At 47.1% G+C, this 24,913-nt stretch overlaps 1 protein-coding gene across 1 annotated transcript; it reads left to right on the top strand.

Annotated features, from left to right (window-relative positions):
• The first annotated feature begins 398 nt into the window (after positions 1-398).
• Positions 399-1,266, top strand: LOC147959988 (E3 ubiquitin-protein ligase SINA-like 10). Its single transcript, XM_087533081.1, has 3 exons — positions 399-533; positions 616-747; positions 817-1,266. The coding sequence occupies exons 1-3, from the start codon at positions 399-401 to the stop codon at positions 1,264-1,266; spliced, it is 717 nt and encodes a 238-aa protein (XP_087389207.1).
• Positions 1,267-24,913: the final 23,647 nt, after the last annotated feature.

The following is a 24,913-nucleotide window of genomic DNA, read 5'->3' on the forward strand; positions in this document are numbered from 1 at the left end:
TGTAGCGAAAGAAAGCTTCTCCTAGTCCTGCCAGCCACCATGCTCATGGGCGGGGGAGGGACGCAACTTCATTGACTTACTGCTCTTGCCTTTGCGTCCATGACAGGTGGGCCCAACAGGTCGGTGGCCCACTTGTCATGCAGCCAAAGACAGGTGCGGTTAAGTAGAGAGGGCGTTGTAGTAATCAAACTTCTAGAGCTTGTACGAGTTGACGCAACACATCAAAGCACTGCACTCGATATATTTCAATAATTTACGTTTACCGATGCATTAATTACAACGCATGCGTGCCATGACTCTCATTTTGATACTTGCATTTGTTGATTTAATGCACCTTGAAGTAGTATGAATATGTGATGGTAAAGCTTTGTAATGGCCCGGCCTTAATAAAGCGATATATGGTTGTGCACGAGGATGGCGAGATTATGCAGACGGAACAGGACCCGACGATGCAGCTCTCTATGGTCTCGATGGACCTCACCTTGCTCCACCTCCCCTTGTGCCTCCGCCCCTTGAAGCCTCTAGTGTATGAGGTTCGAATACACCTCGTCTGTTCGTCTGATCGAGCAAGGTGCATGTTTCTTGATTGATGTGCTGTTCGATTGATTTGTGCAGTGCAAGGGAGGGCACCCGGCTTGCATGGACTACCGCGTCGAGTGCCCCAGGAACCAGCGGCAGTGCCAGAAGTGCGCGCGCAGCGGTGGCTTCGACGTGCGGAACACGTCGGTCGACGCAGTCCTCTCCTCGGTGAGGGTGGAGTGCCCGCATGAAGGCTGTGGGCTCTACATCACTTAGCATAAGCTTGCCGATCACTAGAGCGTGTGTCCACTCGCGCCCTGCAAATGCCCCGTGTCCGTCTGCTGCTATGAAGGCCCGCCGCTGGTGCTCTCCCACCACATCAGCACCGTGCATCCCATGCCCATGCACAGGATCCAGTACGGCAAGGTGCTCCAGCTGCAAGTGCCACTATCGGAGCCACGGCTCTTGCTGTTCGCGGAGGAGGATGGCCGCACATTTTTCTTGGTCGGTGGTGTGCTTGACATCGGCGCGCCTATCGCCGTGTCGGTCGTTTGCATCAGAGCGGGGGCGTCCGCACTGCCGCACTACGTGGCCAAGCTGTGGGCGAACGGCCCGCCGGGGGAGCCCAAAGGCAGGACCGATGCCATCAAGGTGGAAATGGAGGTGACAAGCAGCAGGGATCCCGGCGACGTCGCCATGCAGGAGCTGACCTTCTTCATAGTTCTGCAAGCTGGTGGTCGAGGCTAAGCTGGTGCCCCTCCACATTCAGATTGACAAGCTCATGTCTTAAATGATTCTATAGTGCCTTCTGTTTATCTTAGTAATATGCTAATATAGGGGTTAGCTCTGTCTACTTTAGCTTAAGAGTTGGTGGGTTTTGGTGGCGATGCAGCAATTACCTCGACATCAGATCAGCAGTGTAAGTAATTTCGAATAGTCGAATGGATATTTTGTGTCTGTTGGATATAAAGATCCTTTGGGTAAGAAGTAACAGCTTATATGCTTTTTTTGAAACGGAACAAAATTTTTGTTGGCATGCACTAATATTTTCAAAACGGATGTCGGGCTATAGCTAGAAGGGTGGTTGGGACGTGGCATCGGCCCATACCGCATTGACCCCCTATTGGGACGCACCGACTATGGATTTTCTCCATCGCCGATGTCGACCGCGTCTATGCAGAACATTGTTCCCTTCCCCTAGCTACGGGATCAGGCCGGATATGTGACCAGCGGTGTGGCCACCATCGTTCTATGCTTGTGAAGAGAACAACCCAAGCAAGCAGGCTTGTAGCTTAGGCTCCTACTAGTGTATATATAGTGGTTTTCTTTTTCTCTCCATATCAACCATTTTATATTGTGTACATGTCATTGAAGACTGAAATGATGGTTTCTTCTTCCGACTAACTTACTGTGTGATTTGACTGCTCCTTTAGTGGCCCTACACGTACTGTCCCTACGTGTATGCAACAGTCACACGTACACATGGACGCAAAAACGCGCGCGGCACCCTAATGCATGCATGTCCGAGCAGACGACGGAACACACACAGTCACGCTCAAGTGCTCAACCTACACATGCATGCAAACACATATTCAGCCCGGGTGAGCTAGTGACCATATAAACACCAGAAAATGTATATATTGAGCGCAATGAGCGTATTATGAAGTCCACTGACCGTATTTTTACAAATGTACAGTGACAGACAGTGTATTTATCTCGTTTGAAATTAAGCCATATTAACCGGGGAGGAGGCAGTATGGACTAGCATTACTTTGATGTGTCCCATCAACTTGCCGAACGAGGATAAACTTGCAAGACGGGAGAAGCTTGCACGCGGTGGCTCGCAGGACAAGGAGAAACTTTTGACTAATGCAATCTGTCTTTCGCTCAGGCGGTGGACATGCAACAGTTAATTCGGTGTCAAATTGCCAGAAGCATACACTATACTAGTAGTACTATTATTGTTGCACTTCCCGAAGAGACGAAAAGCCAAGCGTAAAGTTTACTAGTACTAGTACTACTACTACTATAGTCTATAGAGGTAGTACTAGGAACCGGATGGAGGAGCGTCTGCACTCTTATTATATTTTTAAAATGTTATAAAGCAATCTTCAACACATTTGGTTCTCTTTGAGGGTTCTCGCATGTGATAATGGAAGTTGATTGCATGGAACACTCGCCACAATTCTCGCTTAATTCTGGCTCATATCCTATTACAAATAGGAGCGCTCGGTAATATTTCCACTCTTTTTTTATTCAGCATGTAAATAGGTCAGCAAACCTTGCACCACATCTTTCTGCGAACCATGCTTGCTGCACTTTGAATGTGGCCGAGAGCTGGCTTGATGAAACACCTCGCTTCCTACTTCCTTTTTTGTGGGGTACCTCACTTCCTAGTGACTAGTGTCTTGGCTGATCGTCCTAAGAATGCTTATATATGAATAAATCTCTCTCATTTACCCGCAAAAAGATTAAGCCATATTAACCGGAAAGGAGGGAGTATGGACTAGCACTACTTGTTGGTGTGTCTTGTCAACTCGCAGAACAAGGAGAAGCTTGCAGGACAAGGTGAAGCTCACTTACGCCTTTTGACTAATGCAACGTACCCTCGCCCAGGAGGTGGACATGCATCAGTTCATTCGGTGTCAGATTGCCAGAGGCATACACTGTAGTACCGAACATGTGTCAGATTGTTCGATTTCACAAAGAGACGAAGAGCCAAGCGCAAGGTTTAGTAGTACGAGTAGTACTACTACTAGAACTGCATGGTGGAGCCTCTGTACTCGTATTTTTTAATCTCTGATAAAGTACACATTTATTTCGGAGAAGGTCGGAAAATGGCAGCCCAACATGTAATGACGATATCAATTAACCATGCTCGAATATATCTTGGCCTCTGTCTAAGCCCGTCTGTGTGTTCTCGCTCCTCGTGTCTCTCAAGGAACGGCGGGTTGGCCATTTTGCCGTCAATTGAGATCGGTTTGCTCACACTCCGATCCCACATGTCAGTGATATGCCAAGAGGAGGTGCGTTGACCGACTGGCCATACACGTACTTGGTTTTGCACCTTCATACTACTCCTCCCTCCGTCACAGTTACAGGGCGCGCTTCATTATGATGCATTTCTCTCAATGCATTTCCACCACCAGAGAGATTTTAGACGCGTTTGGTTTAATGCTCAATTAATTAGGGCATGGTAACCGCAATTTTCTCTCGATGTAGTACTACGGAGTGGAGTACGTGCATGCATGTGTATACCTAGGGTGGAAGCACTGCATGCATGTGTGTACGCATTACTTCCTCTAGTAATAGACGTCGTGTTATAACTACCAATGCTATTTTTTAGGCCGATCGCTAGTGGCCTTGGTCCCAGAGATTTTCTCTTTTTCTGAAGCGCGCTCTATAAACAGTGACGGATGGAGTAGTCTGAGCAGATTCAAAGAAGAGCGTATTGATGGTTGCTTCTTTCGAGCAACTTATAGTGGGAAAGGTGGGACTTATGATTTGACTGCTCATTACTCACTATTAATGCGGCGCAACGACCGTTCTGAGTCTCCCATGCGGCTGTGCACTACCCCCTCGGTTCTTAAATATACTTGAGAGTATTTGTATTTCTAGAGATTTCAACGAGTGACTACTCAAATATTTGTCTTTATAGAGATTCAAATGGACTATTACATACGAATGTATATAGACATATTTTAGAGTGTAGATTCACTCATTTTTCTCCGTGTAGGCACTTGTTGAATTCTCTAGAAAGACAAATATTTAGGAATGGAGGGAGTACACATACGAAGCAAAAGAGTGAATCTACACTCTAAAATATGCCCATTTGAAATTTGTAAAAAGACAAATATTGTTGATGACAGTTGCGACGACAAAAAAGAAGCATATTCCTTGTCCTAAGGGAAGATAACAACACGGTTGTGTTAGTCTAAAACGGTGTGAGGAAGAGATTGCAATACTGAAAGTATGCCGGATGAGCTACGTTTTGTGCAAAGAACTATGCAAGATCCACATGCAGCGACGTGGGAAGACGGGCAATGGAGCAAGGCCGGAGGGGATACCTGGAGGTCGTCAGGATGTAACTAGGTGAGCGGCGGCGGGCGGAATCTGCCCATACTGCGACGGCGAGCAGGTGGCGTAGGCCCTACCGTGTCGGAGCTTGGTTATAGAGAACGGCGTGTACCGCAGATCGGGACGTGCTGCCTAGGCGCCATCGAACAGAGAAACTATGCACGTCCTCCCTTTCTGACTGTGGACAGGATGCGACCGGATCAGTGACCAACGGCGAGTGAGAGAGAGGCCACCGCGGCCTTGTGTGAGATACTCTGAAGAGAGAGAAACCAGGCAGGGAGGCTCCATTGTATATAGTGGAGCGGACTACCTTTTTCTCCATAAAAATTGTTTTATATTCTGTGTACGTGCCATTGAGCGATATAACTTCATTTAAAAATAACGCGCCAACGCATCAACTTGAACTTTGTTTCCTGCACGCGTGGTACACGACCTCCCTAGGTAAAGAACTGCTACACGCGTTCAAATTAGCACGTGGGCTGCCATTTCGTCCAAAAATGAGCTCCATCATGTACCCGCGCGGGTGTGGCCTGGCACGAAGCGTGAGTACGTGTGCACAGTGCACCTATTCTCTTCTTGTATACATACACCACCTACGTGGGGTTGTTTGAGAGAGATACAAATGTAGAGAGATATAGTGTGTGGGTTCGTGCGAGTTTTTTTAGGGGGAGGGGGTCAATAAAAAAATGTAACATATGCAATGTGTGTGAAATAGAGTCCTGTATATATCATATATATAGAGGGGGCGATCCACGAGAAGAGCGTGGAGGTATCATCGACTTGAGGTGTCCATAGAATCGAAGAGAGGGATGATGTGTGTGTGTGTGTGCGCGTGGTCGATAAAGAGTGTCATCAAATTTGTGTGTGCCCAAGTCAAAGATATAGAGTGGCTGGCCTACTAGAACGAGAGAGGGGACAGGTGCGGTTTGTCTCTATGGCATGGATACCTACCTATAACGCTCGACTATCGGTGTGTGGTGGGGGGGAGGGAGGCCTAGTTAACTATAGAGGTACAATGGCTGGTATATGTGTGGCGGAGGAGAGAGGCCAACCTCATGTATTAAGGGAGATCGATCTACCTCATGTATTAAGGGAGATCGATCGGCATCCATGCATATGTGTAGGAGAGGAATAACGTTGGGAGAGAGACGGAGCTAGAGTGTTGGAGGGGGTGGTAGTGGAGTTGCTTCTAACAAATGGTGGGATAGGCTTGCTAGACAACCGGAGGGAATGCCTGCAATATCAATAAGAGAGGGGATGGCTGCCTATCTGTGCACGTGCGTGTGAGAGACGGGTTAGGAGGCATGCATGAATGATGAGGGTGGAAAGATATGGCTGTAGTAAGCAGACATAACTACATAGGAAGATCAATCGTCCTTTCTCAGAGAAAGGACAGACATAACTTGTGAGGTACGTCGATGATGGGGGGAATAGTTAAAGTCGACCTAGGTATATGTTGGGAGATTGATCGGTGCACATGCAAGTGTGTGTTAGAAGCAAATGAGGCACGGGGAGAAGGATAGAGAGAGAGGGATGCATCTAGGAGGTGGCGCGAGAGTCATACTATATTGAGGGGAAAGGAGTGTGCGAGTACGAGATCGATGAAAAGAGTGGTGGGAGTGAGGCATGGATGGTGATAAGAGAAGAGGGGAAGCTTGTGCTTGTGCCGTAAAGAAGGAGCTGGGGGGGCCTACACACACCGTGGATGAACGACCTAAAGTGAAAAGATAAATTTGCGCGATGGAGCTAGAGAATGCTGAGGGAGGGTGAGAGGGATGCGGGCGTCTACATGCACGAGAGAAAGTTAGCGCTAGCTAGCTACAAAGATAAGAGGATTATGTGGGTGTAGAAGACCAATAGATATCATACTTCATTATAAAAAGCGAATTAGGATATTTGAGGAATATATCATAGTGTTGTAAAACGATGCATGTGTGAATATATATAATGGTGATACACATGGTGTGGTTATGAACATGTTATACTACATATAATATATTTTATCTCTATTCTTATAAAAAAACTGAGTTGTTGATGATGGTGCCTTCCTGCAATATAGGCCGTCCGATTTATATCTGACGGATAGGAAAGAAACTATGGCAATTTTGAAAAACGATACCCACACCCCTTTCCATATTTGCAAATTAGGCCTCGCCTTGATCATGTTGATGTTCTGTGGAACGCATGGGCATCTTGCTAGTACTACGTATAACATATGGAACATTGATCATTATTTGGGCTAATGTGTGGCTTTTGCAGCTCAGGTCTAAATACTTGTCATAATGTAGGGGGCGGGGCACTATACTATGTGTGATAAACACGGTGTACACGTATGGAACATGGTTTAGATTATGAATATATAGTTAGTACATCAAATGTACTACTATTTGGAATCAACATCAAGTGTATTCAAAAAATAGAATTCAAGTTCATGTACTACACATAGTTCATATCCATCTCTATAGTAATAATGTGGTGTGTTATTAACGTAATACACGAATGATGGTTGAAGTTGGCAACAATCATGATTGTAGATTCTTATTGAAATAGAGAAACAAATTCAAATTCAGTTTGAATTGCAGTGGTAGTATAGACATTTGGAATGCACTAAAATGTTCGTATGAGTAGGTTACATGCATTATAAAGCAAGCAAAAAAATTTAATTGGACATAACATGGATTCATACTACCGAATAGCATTTAATTGCACTAAATTGTTGGTATGAGTAGCTTTAAATAGCATTTTTATAGTAAAACGGGACAAGACTCTATCTTTGTGTGGTGTGAATACTTTTATTTTTTTCGTTTTCTTTTTGGCTGAGGGAAGTGTGAATAGATTTTGTACGTACAAGTACAATATTACACGTTAGGCTTGTCCCTAATATTCAACCCGCGCCTTGTTATATCCTGAAAATTCAGATATCGTGCTCCCAAAACTGGCGCCTTCACAACCCACGCCTTGCTATCCCGAAATTACAACGTGCGCGAAAACTCCCTCCAGCTGCCAAATCCCGACACGCGAAATCGCCCTTCTAACCTTGAGCCGAAAGGGCCGCTACTTCAAATTGGTGGGGGGTACTTCTGTAACACACCCTACATTTTGGACAAACGCGTCCCTAAGTCATGGTTCACCCCCTCCCATCGCCTCATTTTCGCTATTCAAAATCCCAGGGTGCCATAACCTCTCCGCTCCATCTGTGAAACCCCTCCCTCCTCCGTCCGCCACCTCACCGCTGCCCAGCCGGAGCCTCTTCCCCGACGACGTCGTCCACCGCAACAGCTCGATGTCCCTCGTCCACCTCCCTGGATGAGGATCCATCGTCCATCTCGTCGTCCCACCGGTTCAGCCGCCCCGTCCTCCACTTCCAAGGAGGTGCTCTGACGATCACCTCGTCTATCGCAGCTGCTCCATCCCCACAGCGCCGCCTTAACCTGCTCCACCGGAACCGTAGCATCCTCATCGACTCTTCGGACGAAGCCGAGGCCTACTCGGCGCCACCAAAGAGGTTGTACACTCATCACATCACACCTTCACCTTAGCTCGACCTCCCGACACCGACGGTGCTCCATCCCGCACCCCCATGGAGCGGCTACCTTCAAGCCGGCGCCGCGGGCGACATCTCCACGGCGGCTCTCCCCCAGTACGAGGCCCCTTTGGCTGCGGCGCCCATACTAGCCGGATCTGTTGCTGTGGCTTCGGCTCTCGCTCGATCGCTCGCTGGCCCAGGTGCTGTTGCTCCGGCTCTCGCTCGCTAGCTCGCTCGCGTTGTTGTTGCTTCTCCGGCTCTCGCTCGATCGCCCAGCTGCTGCTACGCTGGCTCTCGTTCGCTCACTCGTGCTACTTCTCCTGCTCCCCCCTCGCTCGTGCTGCTGCTCTGCTCCGATTTAGCTACACTTCAGTCGACTGAATCGACTTTTGGGTCAGTTGATTTTTAGGGGGTGTGGGGGGGGGGGGCTTGCCGGAGTTAAGAAAGAACCACACACAGCGGGGACGGGGGCTCGCCGGAGAGGTACCCCACTATCTATCTTAGGGTTCAGGGTGGGGGCGGGGGCCTATAGGGCTGGCCGGGGTTTTTGGTGATGTAAATTTTACATCATCTATTGGAGATGCTATTAGAATCCCACTTGAGATTGACGATGTCTATCATGTGCTACTTCAGCCTTGACGTCTTACGGCTCACCGGGGTTGCTCCAACGAGAGAACGATCCATCACAACAGAGTAGTCCCCTGGACGCCGTCTACAGATTCCTCAGATCTTCCTCCACACCTCCGACAGCCACCTCTGCCTCAATTGCTTCAGCGACCAACCCAATGATGCTGAGGTCGACACGGCCACGGCAAAGAGGTTGTACACTTGTTGCATCACTTATTACTATACATTCATGTCGATCCATTAGGGCTATTTTGGTTCGATGGAAAAACATAGCAGTAGGGAATTTTCCAATGGCACTCTACTATTCAATTATTCATGCATTTTTTTGAAAGGAATGAAGCAAAACATCCACCTGGACCTACTTTTCAAAATCGTATGCATGAAAACAAGATCAAGTGCATTAGTGGCAGAATAACATTCTAACTGTACACACTTTCATATGGTTTCACTTTATTTTGGCCTTTTTTCTTTGCATTCATCTTCTCTTCCAATTCCTGTAAACCAAACAACCAACTTGATAGAAATCCTGTGTTTACAAATGCTCTGTTTAGCATGTGCATTACTATCCAATTCCTATGTTTTTCCTATCCCTGCATTTTTAGAATCATGCAAGCCAAATGAGCCGTTACAAAATTACTTCAGTTATAGGTAGGTGTCGAAGGGAACTTTGTGTGGTTTGTCCTACTCCTGTCGCGAGGTCGTCCACCTCACCTGTGGTGCTCCATCGACAGAAACATCCACCAAACCAGACATCACGACTCCTGACCGTCTTTCGCCGCCTCAGATCTCCTTCCCTGCCGCCGGCACCCACCGCAACGACATGACCATCATCGACTCAGCAGATGAACCTGAGGAGTACACGGGTCCACAAGAGAGGTCGCACTCTTTTGATTTTTCTTATGTTATGCATTGCTTAAAATTACCTGCTACTTTATCGTCCTGTTCACCTCTTGGACTCCAAGTCAGGTACAAATTAATGTTCAAACTTTAGTTCTAAATTAGTAGGGTGGCACATATAGAGGAAGCAATGAATAGTATCTCTATGTAATATCTGGTTCACCTAGGGTATGCCTATGTTGTTCATCTTGGGTGGGAAACAAATAGTAAAGCAATCATCATCTGTCTTTTTATTAAATTAAAGCAATCATTAGCCTGCTATCATTATTTTTGGATCCATCCACTGGTTGTTACCATCACTCTAAATTTCTGCATGCTCTCCTTACATAATCTCACCATATTTTTTTCGTATGCATGTTAGATATTGTACATAGTCATGATGAACATGTAGAGCAAAATAGAAGAGTTTTGCATGGCAATACAATGTCATGCAGACATCGCTGCATGGTGGGTTCAATGGCAAACCCTCCCCACCCCTCTCCAGATTGTAATCTAGAGGAAGATATCTGTTCTGAGGCGGATTCAGACGCCGCTGACCACTCCTATTTACCCCCCAACGTGTTTGCTCTACCTTGGCATCATGATGTTAGTCATATCGTGCATATGTTGCCTTGAAGTGCCTAGTTTTGACATACTATATGTCATCTACTTAGTTTAGACATGTTCTGTAATGCCACCTGTTTAGTTTCTATATCATATATGGGAATTGTGCAGTCTCATGTATTTTAGCCAGCCATAATATATGTGAAATGTGCAATGCCATCCTGTTTAACCAGACATCATATATTTGAATGATATCTTGCCCATCCTTTTCTTCATTACATTTCCATTTGTCGACAATGTTTGTACATTAAACTACTCTTCCTGTGAATCAGCCATTTGGGTGGGAGATTGAAAAATCTGGAGTGAAAACAAGGCCTTCAGAGCAGACAGTGCTACCTGTCGAAGCAGATCTCTTGTTGGGTCCCGATAGCTCCTCAGAGATGGATTCAGAGACAGATAACCAGTCCTATTCCCCCACCGAGGTGTATGATCTAACTTGGCACGGTTATACTGCTCATATCATGCATATGGTGTCTTGCACTACATAGATTAGACATCATATACACAATATTCAACACCTTGTTGTTAGTTCAGACATCATATCTAATGCCCTCTGTTTAGCATATAAATCACATATGTGAATTAAATGATGTGATCCTGATTACTTAGATAACATGTAGGTGAATTATGTCATGCGATCCTGTTTAGTTATTCATCATATCTTTGAATTATGTTATGCTATGCTATCCAGTTTAGATAGACATCATATATGTGAAATTATGTCATGCTATCCATTTTAGTTAAACAAGATATATGTCAACTATTTCATGACCTCTTTTTTCCACACTATCTATTGCATCTGTCTCTCATACAATGTCTATACATTCAACTATGTTTCCTGTTTATCAGCCAATTGAATTGGAGCGGGTGATGTGAGCATCTAGCGGACTAAAAACACGGTCTTCAAATAAATCAGTGCTACCTCTTGGTGGAGACAGCACCCCACTTGTACATGCACGAGAACCAGCCCTACCACACATAACCCAAACTCTCGCAGATTGTACCCCTACTGCGATGGACAGAGAACCAGCTTCACCCAATCTAACCCCCACCCCAGCAGATAGTAACCCAGTTCCTGTTGACACAACACCATCTCCACCATAGAGCTCCCAAACAAGAGCAGTTAGTAAGGCAGCTCCAGTGCCCAAAGGGCCAATACTACCACGGCGAACCCCAACTCCACCAGTTAGAATGACTATTCTTGTGGAGGAAGCACAACCAGCTAGTCGTAGTTTAGCATCTATCGCATTTGATGTTGTTAAATCATATGTGCGTATCTTCCCATCTTGGAAATATTATACTGAAGATGAAGGAAAATGCCAGTTGCAGATGTTTGTCCAGGAGTTATCTGTAAGTAATGTTATTCATGGCAATTACTTTGCTTTGTCCCATACATCCTACCTCCATGATGGTTATAATACAGCAAATTCTCCCATTTTCCTCTATAGAGAAGGACCGATTTGGAAACTCGGGATGAGGTAACCTGTGCTAATACCTCTGCTATCTTCAAGAATGCTTGGTGGCAGTACTGGAATTACCTGAAGAAAACGTACTTCATCGGCAAAGAAACTCATCAAATTCCCTTACGTTCTCCCGAGACACATTTACTGGACGATGACTGGGAACGCCTTGTTCTGTACTGGTCTTTAACCAAGAATGTGGTATGGTCTATGATCTCATTTTCTATTTTGAAGTACTATATTCTTGCATCTTACTGTACTCTATTCATGTAGAACAACTGCCTAAACGTGAAGAACAACTGTTCTAATTTAAGATTCCATTGCTATCATAGTTCAAAAAAGCGCTAGGCGTTAATTGTGTGTTTTGCCACCGCCTTGCGCTTTACTGACCAAAGCGCATGCTTATGCGCAGTTATGCACAGATTAAGCATAGTTATGCGCAATGCGTTTCATCAATGCCTAGAGCCTAGGCACGCCTTTTTTAACTATGATTGCTATCGTGCATACTGCTCTGCTCTTGTATCACTTTATTTACCCATACAAACTTATTTTTAAATTGAAGGATCAATCGAAACTGCAATGGCACGGCAGGTATGTTCACGCATGTTTCTTTAACAGGCTTGCTCTTATCAATAGCTCTGTTGGTTTCAATTTCAATTGTGTATACAGTTGACTTCTCATAGCATGCACATTACTAGCATCACAACAGAGCCAATAGTGTTGTTGTACATGTAGACCCATGGTACCCATCTGAAATCTTGTTTTGCCATGTAGTTTCCCACGCTTTGTATTCTTTCACTATTGCTTTGTCTTGAGCTGATATGATTTGAACCGTGTCTCTATTTTGATTTGGCAAGACAATGCAGTGACCATAGGACATAGATATATGTTTGTTAGATGCTTTTATTATGTACTAGTACATGGAAATAGAAGACCTGGTAGTTTAATCCTCTCCACCTTACTAATGAACTGGTTCACCGAAATGAGTTTCATATACTAGTACATGCTAAACTGTTATGTGTCTGCTTGTTTCTTCTTTTAGAATGCTGACAGAATATTGGGGAAGAGTGCCTTATTAAGCAATGGTAAAGGAAGTAATGCAGATAAGGTTCAGGATAGTGACACATCCTTGTTGGTCTCCAACAAAGCTGATAAAACAGCTAAGGAAGACTGGCTCGAAGACAGTGAGACAACCCCAAAGTCCTATCTTGGTTTAGTGTTGGAGTTACTGGCCACTACCGCTTGCACAAGCTATTCAAACTCATTGTCTGAATCAGTTCGGTTTCTTGAGTCTCAACTACAAGCTGAAAGACATTGATCGGCTGTGCTGCGACAAGGAGCGGAAGGATTGCGGAAGTCCCTGGAGCATTCAGATGCATACTTTCTGGTGCAATAGCAAGCGTTGGAGGATTTTAGCGCCAAACAGGACAAAGCTAATAAGCTTGCTAAGCTTATTGCTAGCATGGTGGATACCACGTTTCTTGAGCTCTTCTGAAGTTGTTTCAATTATGCTCTTGTTTTCCTGTCGCGTTTATTTGCACTGGTGGCCAATTTTGACGGCCAGTGTATGTAATATGCTTCTTTGTTCCCTATATTTGCACCGGTGGCGAACTTTGATGCCTGGTGGATGTAATATGTGTAATAGCGGTAATAGGCTAGCGTTAATTGCTTTCTTATTTATTTCCTTATTGCCTTGTTTAGTTGTTTGCTCGTAGTAACTGCAGTTCTTTTCTTTGTTTTTCTAGTGGCCATAATAACCTATCTTTGGAAACTAGGCCAGAATAATCATGGCAACACATGGACTATTGTAACCATGGGCCTCCTACATGCAGTATGATCCATGGGCCTTCTACGGGTCGTAGGATCCATTGGCCTTCTATACGGGCCGTAGGATCCATGGGCCTTCTATGGGCCGTACGATTCATGGGCCTTTTACGGGCCGTAGGATCCATGGGCCTTCTACAGGGCGTATCATCACTTCGCCAATCATGGGTCGTACTATTCGTGGACAATAACGGGTCGTTAATAGGCCTTATTTGATAACTCTATGAAAACAGCCCAACGGGTTTTTTTAACATGAAAACGGCCCAATGTATTATCGGGCCACAAACGGGCCGACTGTAACCACAGGCTGAATTTGGCCCACAAGCAGAAAATGACAATAACGGGCCGTAATTAAACGAATGTGGAAATGTTCCCAAGAATAAATGGGCCCCGAGAAGGCCGAAAGATAACATGGCCTAGAAACGGTCCAACGGAATAATGGGCCATTAATGTGTATAAAGTGATACACTATTCATTACGGCCCAGTTTCACCACGTGACGTTAATGGGTATAAATTGATACACTGTTCATTACGGGCCAGTTTTACCACGGGCCGTTAATGGGCCGAGAGTAATAAGGGCCTCATATGGGCCAAAAGATGTCATGGGCCATACATGGGCCGGAAGTTAAAACGGTCTGGAATTATATTGGACGGCCCAGATGACGCTACTGGGTCTAATTCGGATAGGCCGTAAATGGGCCCTGGGTTAGCATGCTGTAAATGGGCTATATGGGAACATGCCGTTCGCATGCTTTCCATGGGCCGGCCCACCACCTTTTGACCAAGTCAAATGGGCCGGCCTTTTCACAGGAATGGCCCTTTGTTGGGCCGTGCCACGTGTCGACGTATCATAGGCGCTTTGGGTCCAATGAGTGGATGACATCTGTCCCAACGTTGAGCCGACACGTGTTTCCTCCAGCCAATGATGATTTCACACGAGGAAAATCCCCATTGGTCGGGGCTGTTAACGGGTTATCGGATCCATAACCGGACCTGATAGCTTAACGGCGTTCCGTTATGGTGGATGCCATGTGTCGGTCACCCTTGATGAAAGCACTTCTGTGACGCGCGATTATTGTCATGGAAGTGGACACTTCCGTGATGGTAATTTTGGTAATGTCATGGAACACTTCTACGACAACACAGGTATGACTATCTTGATTCTATCATAAATTTGTCATGGATGTACATGCATGACAGAAAATGTGACCTACTGTGACAAACACGTATTATCACGGAAGTGTATTTTTTTGTAGTGCTAGTACAAGCTATCCTGACAAAAGCAGTCTTCGCCTGCCAAAATCTCTCGTCGTGACGCCGTCTTGGGATCCATGGTGACCTCCGTCTTGCCATCCTTCTGGTCTTGGTCTCATTGCACCAATATGGAAACCTTTCCTTGATGCCTCGGTACTCCACGCCTGCGCTTGCCCCCTTAGCACCAAAGAGGAAACAAGGAAACTGCATGCGCTGGCGCTCTCCTGGTCTTGATCGTCATGGCTCACGTCACGAGATCCTCGCGAGGTTTGCCTAGCCTTGAACTCTCCGCCCCTCATGAGCCAGCCTGGCGAGGCCGCTCCTAAGAAGGTCTTGTGTCGTCTGCCTCGCGAGGCTTGGCCCCTCGCGAGGGTCTTGAATGAATTGTTGATGAAGATGGGCCGTACGGGCCTGCTAGCAAAGCCATGCTATGGGCCACAGGCAGGCAAGTCTGGGGACCCCCGTTCCAAGAACGCCAACACCCACTACTGCTGGAGGTGGCGCCAGCCTTCGAGTGTGTACGCCCACACCATCGGGGAGCCACTGCCGGTGTCACGGCGTACTTGCGGGGGCGGCCGCGACCTCTCTTTGGCGGCATCAAGCCTGGTCCTTCCTTGGGAGCCTTCCCCTTCTCCGCGGCAGAAAACTACCTCACTGGCGCCATGGACACTCTGACAAGACGGTGGGATGAAGAGGAAGAAGAAGGAGCGAGCGGTGAGAAGATGAAGATGGGCTGGGGGGCTCTGCCCACTGCCCCATTTATAGCCAAAGGAAGGCCAACCGCCAGCCACTCACGCTCCAAGCCATGATGGCCTTTCTGCATACGCCAGGAAGTTGGCATGTCGGGCAGTTGCCGAGGCAGCATGGGGAAGTGAAGACGCCCACGTCCCATCAAGAGCCACGCGTCGACTTGGTCTGCAGGCTATTAGGGCCCGAGGTGCTTCGCCCTTGCACGTTGGCTTCGCCTCAAAGCCAAGTCCGAACGCGCCTAGGTCCCCGGGGCTACTGTCAGCATTCTGGGAACCAGGGTACCCAGACTTGCCTGCCTGCGTCCCATGGCGTGCCTCCACGTACGGCATAGTACAGCCCGTCTACAACTATCAATAAGACAAGACCCTCGCGAGGGGCCAAGCATCGCGAGGCGGGCGACATCAAGACCTCCATAGGGAGCATCTTCCCCAGGTTACCTCGTGAGGAGCGGAGATTTCTATCGAGGTTCCCACCTCATGAGGTTGTGGTGATGCAAGCCATGACGACCAAAGCCAGGCGGGCGCCAATAGGCGCAGATGAGCAGGGTTTCTCTTTGGTTCTAAGGATGCAAGCGCAGGCACGTACTCCCGAGGAATCAGCCAAAGGTTTCCATTCCCGTGCAACAAGACCAAGACCGCCAGGACGGCATGACGGATGGCCTCGTCGAGCCCACTGCAGCAGCACGACCAGAAGCTTTGCAATCAAAGACCACCTTTCATCAGGATAAGATGTACTACTTGTCCCCTTTAAAATTGGGCATTGTGGGATCCCTTCCCGCCTATGTTTTGGAGGAAGAGGACCGAGGCCACTATAAATTTAGGTTAGCCACCACCAAGTAGGGGAAGGAACACACACCCACACCAGAGCAAACCTCATGAGGTTTTTCTTCCCTTGCACTAGTTCATCCTCAGCCATCATGGGGCTAATCCACCACAAAGCAGGAGTAGGGTCTTACATCGCAAGGTGGCCCGAACCTGGGTAAACTACCATGTCCATCTTCTTCTTCGTTCATCGAGCTAGGTTGTGGGGTTGACAAACTAGTTGGCTGGAGAGGTTGAGTTCTTCACACACGCCCCAGAGCCCGAACCTTTCTTGGGTCTGTGGAGCCCTGAATCCGACATTTTTTAGTTTGAGCTTTCATACATTTATAGCTCTTAGTGCGCCCGTTGCATGGCAATCCCTACTCCTCGCGTTGATACCAATTGATGGGCATCTCAACAGCTCATGGATTGGTCGCGTCGATGTGATACTTTCTTCCTTTTTTGTCCTCTCCATATTAATCTCTACCACTACATTCTATTCCACCCATAGTGCTATATCCATGGCTTGCGCACATATATTGCATGGGAGTGGAAAAAGCTGAAACACGTCAGAAAGTAAGAACCAATTGATTGGATGACTCTGGGGCAGTACATGATGTAGGATCGAAAGTAGGTCTAGAGGGGGTGATTAGACTACGTGACCAAAGAAAAATCTAGCGTTTTCCCCATTTTAAGTCTTGGCAGATTTTAGCAACTTAGCACAAGTCAAGCAATCAACCTACACATGCGATTCTAAGAGTGTAGCAGCGGAAAGTAAAAGATTTTATGTGAAGGTAAAGGGAAGGGTTTGGATAAGGAAAACACAATGTAGACACGAAGATTTTGGCGTGGTTCTGATAGGTGGTGCTATCATACGTCCACATTGATGGAGACTTCAACCCACGAAGGGTAAAGCTTGCGCGAGTCCACGGAGGGCTCCACCCACGAAGGGTCCACGAAGAAGCAACCTTGTCTATCCCACCATGGTCATCGCCCACGAAGGACTTGCCTCACTTGGGTAGATCTTCATGAAGTAGGCGATCTCCTTGCCCTTACAAACTCCTTTGTTCAACTCCACAATCTTGTTGGAGGCTCCCAAGTGACACCTAACCAATCTAGGAGACACCATTCTCCAAAAGGTAATAGATGGTGTGATGATGATGAACTCCTTGATCTTGTGCTTCAAATGATAGTCTCCCCAACACTCAACTCTCTATAATAGATTTGGCTATGATGGAAAGATGATTTGAGTGGAAAGCAACTTGGGGAATGCTAGAGATCAAGATTGTTGTGGTTGGATTGGAATGTCTTGGTCTCAACACATGAGTAGATGGTTCTCTCTCAGAAAATAAGTAGTGGAATTGTAGGCACGTTCTGATGGCTCTTTCTTCAATAGAGAAGGGTGTGGAGGGGTATATATAGCCGCCACACAAAATCCAACCGTTACACACATTTGACCCAACTTGGTCAGACCAAATAGGTAAACTCGGTGAGACCGATTCAGTTCAAAATGTGAACGTTAGGATTCTCGGTGGGACCGATATGATCAACTCGGTGGGACCAATGGGCTAGGGTTAGCGAAAAACCTCAAATCATTGTGACCGATTGCATGAAATCGGTGGGACTGATTTCAGCAATGAGCAAACAGATAGTTGGTCAGGCAAACTCGGTGGGACCAATCGCTCATTTTGGTAAGACCAAAACATTATGAAGGGAAATAGAGAGTTTGCATTGCGAACTCGGTGGGACCAATCGCTCTTTTCAGTGAGATCGAAATGTTATGAAGGGAAACAAAGAGTTTGCATTTCCATATTGGTGAGACCGAGATCCTAATCAGTGAGACCGAATTGATTAGGGTTTCTGGCAGAAGATATGTTAAAGGAACTCGGTTGCGCCGGATAGATCAAATCGGTGGGTCCAAGTTTCACTTTAGGTTCTGGACATATTTGGAATTGAGAAAGTGGTTGAGGGCTTTGGAGCATATCACTAAGCACTTTGAGCAAGTAGACCATTAAGCAACACCTTATCCCCTTTTAATAGTATTGGCTTTTTTCTATGGACTCAATGTGACCTTTGATCACTAAAATAGAAATAAAGAGTCTTGAGATGTTCCCAATCTTTGTCCTTAGCATTTTGAGGGGTCCACATCTCTAGTCAATGCCGTGCCAATCATTGAACTTTCTGAAATATTTAACTTGAATGGATATTAGTTTAATGTGCTATATGTTGTTATAAATCACCAAAACCACCCGGGGATTAGTTACACTTTCAATCTCCCCTTTTGGTAATTGATGAGATCATGTAGATCAAAGCTTCAACAAATGACAATATGAGTGAAATACATCGTCGCTTTGCGAAGTATGTGATAAGCAAGAGAGCTCCTCCTAAATTTGTGCATTATTTAAAATTTTCTTTTGAATGCAAATGCAAATCGATTAGGATCATGGGTCACTCTTCCATGTCACATACATCTTGGTGGAGTGCTCAAAATGATAGAATATAAAGAACATGCACTCATCACCAAGGGAAACATGATAGATCATACACAAGTATTAAGATATCATCATCCAAGCACACATTAAATCATAATATGATCAAATACATGATCATAAGAGTATCTCACACACAAGCACAAATAGTAGCAAGAAAATGATCAAATAGCAAGTAGCAAGAGAAGCAACAAAAGGAAAAACGCTCTCTCTTTCGAAGCCCAATGATCTATACTCTTTCTCCCCCTTTGGCAACAAGTTACCAAAAAGCTCGAAAATGCATAGTCATATACGGCACTCTAAGCATGATCTCCGGTGTGCGTAGATGGCATGGAGAGGACAGTATCTACAAACGCTTCTGAAGATGTCTGAGGAGCTGGAGGAGTTGCAACTGAAGGAATGACCGAGGCAGTTGCTGTAGGTGCCGAAATGGTAGTCCTCGTGTCACTGACAACTGGCACTGCTGCAGACCTTTGTGCTCTGGGCACATGATGAAAAGTGTTAGTGGCTGGTATGTCACTCCTATGCTCAGCCTCTTCCTGTAGCTTCTCAACAGTGATCTGAATCTCAGTGACCTTCACATCTAGATCATGAAGTTTGGTCTCAAAGATCCTCTCAAGGCTCTCTTGATTTCGAGTCCGGGTGGCTAGTCCTTTCTCTATTCTCACTGTTGCCTCAAGCAAATAACTGACTTGAATCTTGCTTGGTCTTGAGATTGACAACTGAAGCATTTGGCATTGCGGAAGTCTCTGCTGCCTTTGCTTTCTCTCACTTCTCCAGAGCCTCTACTGAAGTAGGATGTGATGCATCCATGACAACCACGTTGTCCTCAAAGTCTGGCCTTAGGGGAAGATGCTCTTTGTCTGGAAGATATGTCCTTGTCACCATCTTGTAGTTGATGAGCATCTGAATGTGGGGGCATATCCACATGTTCTTTTCTGGTCAACAACAGTTTTCTTCACAGTTTCAACAATCAAGCTCATCTCTTTGAACTTCTCTGGCACATCAAACATATGAAGAAGTTGATTGAGTGACCACGGATCATCCTATGATCTCCTAACTTCGGCAACAGTGTGTGCCTCAATATATTGTTTATCATGGTCAGACCTAACAGCAGATAGTAGATGGATCCAAACTTGTGAGTCTCCAAAGCATCATCGGGAATTTCCTTGTACATGTGAGCAATGGAGTTATTATCCTTTCTGGGCTTGGCATACACATCTGTGTCATCTTCAGCTTCTTCAGGGGCATTGATCAACTTGGCCCATTAAGCAATTGACGATTGATACCTTGTGGCTTCAGTCATCTAGACTATTGTGCCATGCGGATAAGAATGAGATGTCGAATAGAATTGCATGACCATTTCATCATTCCATTTTGTCAGTTTTTGACCAACAAAAGTGTCAACTCTGTTCATTGTGAAACTCTCATGAACTCCTAGGAAGTAATCCTCATTGTCATCAATGAATTTCCAATCGACCCATCTCATGTCACTGACAAATGGGCTTCTTGTCTAATATGACTGTATCATAGAAATATTGTTGTTCCTTGGTCTGAAAGCGATAGTCCACAGTAGTCCTTTTCCTTGCAGCATATGGATCATTTTGTCTCCACGAACTAAGACCTCCCTCCTTTCTTAACTTCATATTCTCAGCAATTGGATGATTGTCATCATGATCTGGAATCTTGGGTTTTAGCTTTCGGAGCACTTGATGCTCCTCATCCTCTTTAACTTCACGCACTGGGGCCTTGTTCTTCTCTGCAGCTAAAATGTTTCTGGTGGATCTCTTGGGTGCAGTTGACTTGGAGGCATGAGCTTGAGTTGAGGGCTTGGGGGCTGTCTTGGGCTTAGATGGAGCAGCCCCAGAATTGATAGCATCCCCCATGAGCTTCAGAGATTTTGGCATTGGCGCTTACTCCTCATCATCATCTTCATCAGACTCTTTCATCATGGAAGGTTTTCCTATCACTCTGGCTATAGTGTTCTTGACCCTTTCCTTCCTTTTCTTTCTTCCATCAGCCTCTTCCTCTCTTGGTTTCATTGTTGCTAGAGTGGAGGCTCTAGCTTTAGACATGAGCTTCCTCTAGGCAGGAGCCTTCTTTTGCATACCAGTCTTGATGGCAGCAGCAGCAGGTTACTCCTTCTTGAGCACCTTTTTCTTTGAGGTGACCTCCTCATCAACCACAAACTCCTCATCTTTAGAATCTGAGGTTCTCTTCTTCCTTGTCCTTGTTGCATCCTTAGGCAATTTGCTTGGGGTGCTTCTGCTACCCTCATCATAGCTGTTGTTGGAGTGACTATTACCCTTACTGAGATGTACTTGCTCCTCTGACTTGTTCTGACTATCACTGTTGTCTGACATCTCTAACACTGACATTGTGAATAGATAGGTATATGTAGAGTAGGTGAGCATCACAAAGCACAACTATTTTGGCAAAAAGTTGACACAAAAACTTAATTTTTATTTTTCTACAGAAAGCATTTCGGAGCTACCGATATGACAAACTCGGTGACACCGAAGCAGCTTTGGAGTCTAAACGTACAATTTCGGTCAGGCTGAAACGTAGTTCGGTGACTCCGAGATGCTAGGGTTTCACAGAAAAAGTGAACTCGGTCACACCGATTCGTACACTTCGGTCAGACCGACTAGTATATGTGCAATGGCCTGGGCCAAATCGGCGAGACCGAATTCTTCAGACCGGTTGGTCCGAAATGAGTTCGGCGGAAACCTAACCCTAAGTTTTTGCATCAAATCTATTCTAGAGGAAGTATTAGGTGGATGTATTGATCTCAATCGTGGCTAGAAACATGGCATTAATCTTTGTGCAAGAATCGGAGTTAAAGAAAGCACAAAGAGATTGAGTCCGTAGCCTAACTCGGCGACAAACTCGCTACGGTGACAACCGCGGTGGAGATTCCTGTTGACCCCTTGGGAACAGGCGAGTTTTAAGGCTTGTTGGGGCGCTTGATATTCACTTCCTATATAAGCGGATAAAGATCCATCTTTTTACCCCACACCTTCTTCCTTCCTCAACCTTCCCATCCTCGAGCTCCAGCGCCCAAGCTTCAATCTTTCCCACCGCCCAACCTTTCCAGCCATGGCCGGATCTGGCTCGCAAGGCAAGTGGGTGACTTCCTCCGTCACGGATGAGAATGTCAAGGAACTCCGAGAAGCGGGGTACCTGGCCGCGAGTATCGCGCATAGGCTCCCTGCCAAAAAACAAATTATCCCTACTCTGGAGCAAGCCGAGAGAGTGGTGTTTATCCCCCACTTCCTCCGCAGACTAGGGTTTCCTCTCCACCCTTCCGTCCATGGCCTCATGTTCTATTATGGCCTAGATTTCCATGATCTAGCCCCGAATTCCTTCCTCCACATTTCGGCGTTCATAGTCATGTGTGAGGCGCTCCTCCGCGTCCCCCCCCCCCACTTCGGCCAATGGCTTAAGGTTTTCAACATGAAGCTGAATGGTCGATGGGCCACATGCGTACTGTGGCGGTGCCATGGTGAGCAAGCTCCCCAACTTCACCTGGCCCAAAGGGGCCTTCGTGGAGACCGTGAAGGGATGGCAACAGGAGTGGTTCTACATCACCGAACCTCACGACGACACATGGGAAGCCACTCCTGAGTTTAAATCCAGACCCCCAATGCGGCTCGTGTCGTGGATTAACAAGGGCCTAGATTGGGGATCGTTTGATGAGGTGATGTTGCTGCAAAAGCGCATAAAAATATAATAGAGAAGAACACCAGTCTTGCTGATGTGATTCAGGTGATGATTTTCTACCAGATTCTCCCCTACCAGCGTCGGCCTCTCCATATATGGGAGTTTAATCCGGATGGTCCGCGGACTCCGCAGCGATTCTTCGGCACGACGCGCAAAGAGATCTAGAAGCTGCTTTTCAAGGCCCAAAAATCATGGCCGGAGACGACCGATGACATAGGCCTTGACTGCAGTCATCCGGCCACCCTAGTAAGTTTTCTAGTTTCTGAATACAACTTCAGTTCGTAAATCAAGGGGTATGCTGAGCATTCCATCCTTGAATTAGGGCTGGACAAAGAAGGCAAAGTGGATCAAGTGTCCGGCTCTGCTACCCGAAGACCCTACCATTCCTCTGCTAACGAGGATGCTGGTCCTGGCGCCGTACCAGGCGCCGGAGAAGAAGGCCAAGAAGAAGGGCAAGGAGGCCAAAAGTGGCTTCCGCCATAAAGGTACTTCGGACGCTGCATCCGGAGATACTGAAGCTCCCTCCTCCCACGAGGGAGATGAAGACGAAGAGGAAGAGGAGGAGGAGAGCAATTCTCCCCTTAAGGGGAGGAAGAAGAAATGGGTGGCCTCCGTGGACCTAGAGGCAGATGCGTCCAAGAGGGGGAAGATATCCCTTTTTGACGGCTCGGACTCGGATGCCGAAGCCATCCCCGAGTAGCGCCCCAGGTCGAAGCACCTGGCCGCATCGTAAGTATCCAAAGATACTATATATATATATATATCTGATTTTATGATTATAGTTTTAACACATTATATTGCATGCTATAGTCCGGCCTGTGATCTTCCCCAGCTATCATCATCTTCGAGGAACTCGCTGGAGCCGGGGATGGTGGAGAGCGAGACGCCTCCACGAGCCTCTCCGCCAACCGCCAAGGACAATACCGAAGTGTTGTTCCAAAGAGCCTCTCCGGGCCATGGAGATGTGTGGGAGGCCGCCAAGACGGTGCCAGAGGGTAACACCTCGCCTATCGAGAACAGGGGGAACCAACCCCCATGGAGACTGGTGACGGGGGCCATGACCAATCCGGCCCCGAGCCGAATATTATTCCGGAGACCCATACGGCTCCGGAATCGAGCGAGCAACCCCCTTTAAAGGAGGGGGAGCGCCGAATCCGCTAACGACTTCTATCAATCCAAAGGTGTCAGACACTCTGGTGGAAGCGGTTCGACGTGCTTCTGTTGTGCAGGAGCATCGTACCCTCATGGGTACGGTGGTTGAGAAGGTTCAGTCCGCCAAAAGCAGGCTGAGCGAAGCCTTCACCAGCCTATTAACAGGCTTTGAGGTACGTGATGTAATATTCTTAGCTTTTTTGCATATGCAAAAAATACGCCTGCGTATAGATAGTAGCCCCTGAGACTCCATTCAACTTTTGAAAAGAAAGGCCGAACGGAGGATCAAGTAATATTCGCAGGAGATAACATACTTTTCTATTTTGATGAACATGCTTCACTGTTAGCGGCGACCGCCCAGGCCACCGAAGTATCCGAACTCAAGCGGAAGCTGGAGCGGGCCGATGAAGACCTCATCCGCATAAACAAGCGGTTAGATGAGGCGCAAGGTGCCGGGGGACTGATCCACGAACACCTATGGGACCGGCGGGCCGAGTCCCTTTCGGTTCGGCGGGGGCGAAGGTTGCACGAAGAGCAGATCGAGGCGAAGCACACGAGCGGTTTACCCAGGTTCGGGCCGCACGGATGCGTAAAACCCTACTCCTGCTTTGTGGTTTGTATTGAGTTCTTGCTCGGGAGCGCGGAATGCTATAGTACACACTAGCAGCTAACGAGACCGAGCGTGAATGTTTTCTGAACTAGCTAACCCCCCTCTACGTTGCGCATGGGCCTCCTTTTATATGCTCAAGGGGTCACCGACAGGTGGCAACGGAGGTAAAGGGTAAAAATGGAAAGGTGCTGCGGTAGGTACAGCTACCCGCTACAGTGTATCATACCTAACCCTGACGGCAGGGGACAAGGGCATTAAATGCCCGTCTGTGTCGCCTAAACAGTGCAAAAGGGACCGTCAGGGACGCCACCGCTCGCCACGATGGCAATCTTGTCAGCGCCGCTTGCCACCGCGCGCCGCTGGCTGCACAGCCTCCCGCCACGTGCGCCTGGAAGGGTCCCAGAGCGACACGTTGGTGGATGTGCTGGAGCGCGGTCACAGAGTGGTGGCTTGCCGCGGCAAGCGCCTTGCCGCGGTCGTTGTCTTGTCACGTCCGGGAGCTTGTCGCTCATCGGGCCTTGCCGGGACGCGTGGCGCGTCGCGACAAGTTCCTTGAGATGCCTTGGGTGGCCTTCCCGGCAAGCTCCTCTTGCCGGGGTCT

This window comes from Triticum urartu, chromosome 7A (assembly GCF_056163025.1).
Source record: "Triticum urartu cultivar PI428250 chromosome 7A, HENAU_Tu73, whole genome shotgun sequence".
In the NCBI taxonomy this organism is placed as follows: domain Eukaryota; kingdom Viridiplantae; phylum Streptophyta; class Magnoliopsida; order Poales; family Poaceae; genus Triticum; species Triticum urartu.